Source organism: Chiloscyllium punctatum, chromosome 27, assembly GCF_047496795.1.
Source record: "Chiloscyllium punctatum isolate Juve2018m chromosome 27, sChiPun1.3, whole genome shotgun sequence".
In the NCBI taxonomy this organism is placed as follows: domain Eukaryota; kingdom Metazoa; phylum Chordata; class Chondrichthyes; order Orectolobiformes; family Hemiscylliidae; genus Chiloscyllium; species Chiloscyllium punctatum.
Genome location: NC_092765.1, coordinates 41,940,013 through 41,946,514, shown reverse-complemented (window position 1 = coordinate 41,946,514; position 6,502 = coordinate 41,940,013). Strand labels below are relative to the sequence as shown.

General features: G+C 38.9%; 1 protein-coding gene across 1 annotated transcript in view; it reads right to left on the bottom strand.

Annotated features, from left to right (window-relative positions):
- Positions 1-1,133: 1,133 nt before the first annotated feature.
- Positions 1,134-6,502, bottom strand: part of cdca8 (cell division cycle associated 8) — a 47,982-nt gene continuing 42,613 nt past the window's right edge. Inside the window, exons 8-11 of the mRNA XM_072548547.1 lie at positions 2,826-2,912; positions 2,453-2,570; positions 2,242-2,328; positions 1,134-1,303 (exon numbers count right to left, since the gene is read on the bottom strand). Coding sequence (XP_072404648.1) covers positions 1,268-1,303; positions 2,242-2,328; positions 2,453-2,570; positions 2,826-2,912 — 328 coding nt within the window. The 3' untranslated portion in view covers positions 1,134-1,267. The remainder of the gene's footprint in view (positions 1,304-2,241; positions 2,329-2,452; positions 2,571-2,825; positions 2,913-6,502) is intronic.

Here is a 6,502-nt window from a genome sequence, read left to right as displayed (position 1 = left end):
TGAGAGGGAACATTACAGATCAATCCCACAGTGTTCCTTCATCCAGTCCAATATCACTGCTTCACTAGTACCCCATTTCCTGTCACTCAGCCACCTTCCGAGCCTCCTTCCTTTTATTTAACCTAGCTGGAAGCATGTTCTATGCTATTTTATCAAACATTCTTTGGAAGTTCACATACTCATCAAATTCTCAATCAAGTTTGTTAAATACAATTGGTATTTAACAAATCATGCTGGCTTTCCTTAATTAATTCACACTTGCTCAAGTGACTACAAATTTTGCACTGGAGTAACACCCCAAAGATTTCCTACAATCAAGGTTAAATTGAGAGTTTCTGGTTACGCCCAATCTGTACACACTTTGTTGAACAACTGTCCAAAGTTTATAGTTCTCCAGTCTTCTGGCACCAATCCCAATCCTCAGGAAAATTGTAAGCTTATGATCAGTTCCTCTGCAATTCTTACCCACACCTCCCTGCGTATCTTCAGAAACATTTCGTCTAATTCAGGGGAACTTCCCACTTCTAATTACAGCTGACCTTTCTAACGCGTTGTGTAAAGGTGAGCAAGTATGCATACAAATTGAAGACATTGCATTTTAAATGTTTACTCACAGGAGAAAATCCAGGGAACAAACTGTCACTAGATTAACCACAAAGAGATTGACTTCAAATCCCCAAAATTTGAACCCAGTTTTTAAAAAAAAGTAAAAGGTGGTCTCTGCAAGGGGCCAAGATGATGTCAGTTTTTCACAAAATCTCAAAAAAAACTTCATTAGCGAATGAAATCTGCCACCATTGTCCAGTCAAGGTTATATGCAACATACTATAAAAAAATGTGGTAGATTCCAGATTGCTCAGAGAAGTGGCCTAGAAAACAAGTATATCAAACTACTGAGTGCATACACCACTTGGACTAGTGGTTTGGGTAGGTGATCCATAACTATCTTTCTAAATGAGGCATGGGCAATGAATTCTGGCATTTAGAATAATATATATTGAATTGTTAATTACCGTGGATCTAGGAAAAGCTTTACACCATAGATAACAGGTGAACCGGCTAGAACATAGATGTGGCTTGAAATTCAGAGACATGAGCAGCTTCTTTGTGCAGTAGTGGAACCAGTAGCAGGCTTTTTTCTGATTATAAAAAGTATTTATTAACAAAATACAGTTTTAACAACAACAAAAAAGAGCTTTTAATCACTATCCAGGTACAACGTAAATAATATGTTTAAAAGCAGCATGGAAGGCTGGCATCTGAGCTTTCATCTTCGTGTCTTTAACATTTCATTGAGCTGAAGCTACAGGATAAAAGCAAATGCAAATTAGAATACTGCATACTTATTTTACACCTTTTTGCCCAAACTCCACCTATGCACGCAACAATACTACAATAAAGATTTCTGTTAATTTTGTCATTCGATTATAGAAACAGTTATTGAAGTTGTTCATTCTTTGATATATATGTGCGTGTTACAATATAGTGCAGCACCCAGCTTAGCCAATCTGCAGGGAATGATGAGAAGGGGAAAAGGTGGGGTTGGGGGTTGGGGAGAAATCTTCATGGTTCTAATAAATGACCACCTGAAGTTCTTATTCTTGAAGGGTAGCCCATTTTACACTTTGATACATAGAAATCTGATGTTTTAAAAGCAAGGTCCAGTAATGGAAATTGCTAAATTCATAGACTCATGCAAACTCAGAAGCAATACTTCTTTATATAAAAAGAGAGAGAGTTGATAATGGGTCACTCTTTTTAATCTCAAAATTCCCTGCAGTGTGGAAAAACTAAACTTTACAGACACCCAATTGGAAAATATTTGGGTTCTCAAGAACTTTAAATTTCAACAGAGCAGATATTTAATATTAAGACAGAATTGTTCCAACCCAAAACACAGGTAACTCAACAAACTACAGTGAAAGCTTGTTAGAACGTGGTTGCAGAGGTCTGGAGGACAAGAACGTGTTATAGTTCAACAAAGGATGAACGATCTCATGCAAGATCAATAAATACAAGGAAAGTGAGCTGATGGGTGAATTGGGGCCAGTGAGAGTGAGTGGTGGGAGAGTGAGCGAGCAAGAGAGAGAGATTGAGGGTGACTATAAGGATCTCATCTCCCAAAAGCCATGGGAGCACTCACGTTGGTAAAAATTTACCTCATCGAGGAGCCACGAGACCCACACGCTAGATACAAATTCACAGTAAGCCAAATACTCAGCCAAACAAAATAATACTTACAGAGAGTTGCTCAAAACTTTTAAATGTCTTGTCATCTAGTTGACTAAAATCTGTATGGTTTATTTTGCTGGCCAGAAGTTGGATATTCTAAAACATAGGAAAAATATAATTCAGTCTTCACTAGAACCACAGGATGCTAAAAGCTCTCATTTACAGATTAAGAAGCTGTTAGAGGAATGATGACAAAAGTCTTCAACCCATATAAGCTCACCTGTCCATCCTGAGTGGGGATGCTGATGGTCATTTCTTTGGGTTCAGAGAGTGGGCTTCCTGAAAAGCTATATACACGCTCCCCCACTTTTCGTAAGCGCGTTGTTGTCTTTGGTAATCTGTGAACCGTTTTACCAGATTATCTCAGCTATGTAGTTATGTTTTTGAATGCTTTTGTACTAAAACAAATCTCAGGGAGGGAGGGAGGGTAAAGAAATATTTCACATCTTACAATTACAGCAATATGTCAAAAAATAACTTTTCTTTCACACCGATTTTTTTCAGTTTGGATATCAGAAGATAAAGTTTTTCAGTTTGTGATTCATAGTAATTCAATATTTTTGTTAGATATTGCGAACTCTTAATAAACTGACCTTGAATCAAATTTAGGTGTTATCAGTGGAGTGGGTCCCCAGATATCACCGTTACTTGTAGAACGTAGGCCCTTGGTTCGGCTGTTCCTGTACAATTGAACAAACAATATTTTGTCAGAAGTCAAATAGAAGGAAAAAAAAGATAACCAAGATCTTGTTCTTAACAGAGAGGAAATCAAATGCTTTCACATTCTAATTAAGATTTCATTAGAAGCTCTTCAAGTTACACCTTTTGTTTAGAAAATTGGAGAAAAATCAGCAGTACACTGACATGACTGAGTATTGCCACAAAGATGTGTATTGCTTTTATCAACACAAACCAAAGCTGGTGTCAGTTAAGGCCAAGTCATTCCGTTGTTCAATATGATCACAGCCAACTCCACTTTATGACACTATTACAATTCTTTGACGTCCTTAATGCCCTTAAATCTATAAACTTTACTTTTGGAAATAATCAGTCGACAGTCTCTGCTGCCTCCAGAAAGTCCTGACCTTGGAAGGAAGAAATTTTTCAACCCAGTCCAAAATAGCTGATACATACCCTAAAATGACAACATCCTGCTCTAGACTCTGTAGCCAGTGGAATCAGCTTATCATCTTCTTACCTTGCAGGAGATTGTCAATAATGAAGTGGACGTCACAACTTTTATTCAAACTTAACTAGGGTATGATGACACATTTTCTCTAACCTTCTTCTCAATTCATCATTCTCTATATTTTAAGTTTATTGCCCTACCTTAATCTTAACCATCAGAGTCCCCAACACACATTCATGGCCATCACCTTTGAACTATTAGTCTCTGGCTATTCCACTTGGTAGTTTTCATCTCTACTCACAAATCCAAGGGGTGCAAGACTTGAACAGAATTGATCTGGAGGACAATTGGTTTTATCATTCAGATCTGGCTGGACTATATAAAATATGATTGGATCTTGCTCTCATTAGCCAAAACTGCTCAATATTCCAGGATCATCTCACAATGTCAAGGCTTGATCAACTAAGGCTAACACTTTCCTTCCTTCCTTTGCCTCACTCTCAGCCACACTTTCTTGACGTGTCTTCCAACCGTACTCAAACTCAATCATCTTCTTGGTTCTCCCATCTTTATGTCCTAACAGAATTCAGATTTCTCAGCATGACTATGATTGAACTATTCCCAAGCTTCCCTTTCTGGTTCTAGCACTAGCTGATATTGTGAATAGGTCTCTCTGTCAAATCTGTTATTGTCATCTATCCCCTTAGAATATCAAAGGGTTTTTTTGTAAAATTAATATTCCATATTCAATGTTCTTTTTCTCTTTAAAGTTTTGATTGTACTATCACCTCTAGATGTATTCTTAGAATCTTTACAGTGTGTAAAACAGGCCATTCGGCCCAACAAGTCCACACCAAGCCTCTGAAGAACATCCCACCCAGACCTATCCCCCTTCCTGATCCCTGTAACACTAGTTGCAAAGCTGGGTACAGTACTTGTAGATTGGGAGGCAGTAAATTAAAATTTGGTGTTTGTAAAGTGCTTGGGGTGGGGGAATTGCATGGTGCCTTTAAAAAGATTGTGTACTTTTTCTGTGCTTAGAGATTTAAAATGGATGTCTGAACAGCAGCTTGAAAGTTTGCAAGTACACAGAGAGCACCTGAATTGAAATATTATCAAAAGACCGTACAGTTAGCAGGACAAACAGGAGTTTTTTTTACCAAGACAACAAGCTTTTGAATTTAGCCAATTGATTTGAACCAGGTACTTAGACACCAAAAAGCTATTAAATTTAAAACTGATGGTTTTGACAACATAGGACCAATCCTGTAGGATGAAATATTGATGTTATCAAGGGTTTAAAAAAAAAGGTGGCAGTTGGACAACGGCCCAGAACTAGTTGCCATCCAGAGCTAACAGCCCCTAGCTCTCAGAGAATCACTGACACACTCAGCCTCCTCAATGTCTTAGAGATCACCATCTAAGTAACAACGATACCATTGGCACAGTTCATTAACATTCTTGTGTGAAGAATTGACAGAGAAGGCACAGAAGACACGTACCCCGGCTCTAATTTCGAGAGACTAATTTTTTTAAAGTATGAATGGGACTTATTTTTATTGGAAAAACACACCTTCAGAATTTTGCTTTATTCTGCAATAGCTAGTAATTAGAAGGGATTTATGGAGTTTGTTAATAGTTTTGTATCGCATGTTTTTAAAGTGAATGTCAGGGATTTTTTTAGATTAGATTACTTACAGTGTGGAAACAGGCCCTTCGGCCCAACAAGTCCACACTGATCCGCCGAAGTGCAACCCACCCAGACCCATTCCTCTACATTTGCCCCTTCACCTGACACTACAGGCAATTTAGCATGGCCAATTCACCTAACTGGCACATTTTTTTGGATCGTGGGAGAAAACCGGAGCATTTGGAGGAAACCCACGCAGACACAGGGAGAATGTGCAAACTCCACACAGAGTCACCTGAGGCGGGAATTGAACCCGGGTCTCTGGTGCTGTGAGGCAGCAGTGCTAACCACTGTGCCACCCACTAGAAGTTGCTGAAAAGCAGGTTATACCACTTTTCACATTCGGTTTTAGATTGTGGGGTGAGGTGCTCCAGTTTTAGATCTCCGCTTTGTAACACCTTACATTGCTCGCGACTAATGCATCTAACCTACACATCCCTGAATTCTATGGGTAATTTAGCATTACTAATCCACCTAACTTGCACATTTTTGGAATGAGAGAGGAAACCGGAGCACCGGCAGAAGCCGACAGAGTCACGGGGAGAACGCGCAAACTCCACACAGATAGTCACCAGAGGGTGGAATCGAACTGGGGTCTGTGGCGCTGTGAGGCAGCAGTATTAACGACTTGAGCCACGGTGTTGCCCATTTTCTTATTCTATTCCTTTATTACCAAAATCCATGTACCAATCTCTCCAAATCAGACTTTTATTACCCAGTGTTAAGTTGGCTCTTAACCTGTGTGACTCTGAGAAGTCAAACTATCTCCCAAGTTCTTCACAATCTTTTTGCAGATCTTGATATAGCTGACCACAGCTTAATCTTAGCTTCATTCCACTGACTCGCAGAGTGGCATTATGGAATTATACTTTTGTAACTAATTATTCTTCTGTAGATAATGCAGGGTATCTATTCTCTTCCTGCTTCTGCAGGAATCATTTATTCTTGTAAACTTCTGGCTGGTCTTGCACATTCTACCCTCTTCACAATTCAATGGAAGCTAAAACTCCACTGCCCCTATCCTAACTCGCATCTTTCCCTTTCTGATCTCTAATCTCCTCCAGAACTACAACTATGTACACCATTTCTGGCCTTTAAACACCTTTATTTTAATTGTTCCACAGTTGTTGGTGATGCCTTCTATTGTTAAGGTCCCTAAATCTAGAATTCCCTCCTTTCCCCTTTTAATCTGCCCATGTTTCAGCAGTGAATACAGTTCAACAAGTGATTCATGAACTGCTTATACATTTAATATGTACATTCATGAAAAACATTGGATAATTGCATGTCTTTCTTTAAGACTGCTCTTAAAATATGCAAATAATGCAAGTTGCATGCTGAAATGTATTGCAAGAGGCATAAAGTCTGAGGTAAAGATGTTTTGCTTCAATTGCTTGAAAACTTAGTGAGACAGCACCTGGAAAGTGTGCAGTTTTGTCCTCCTTACCCAA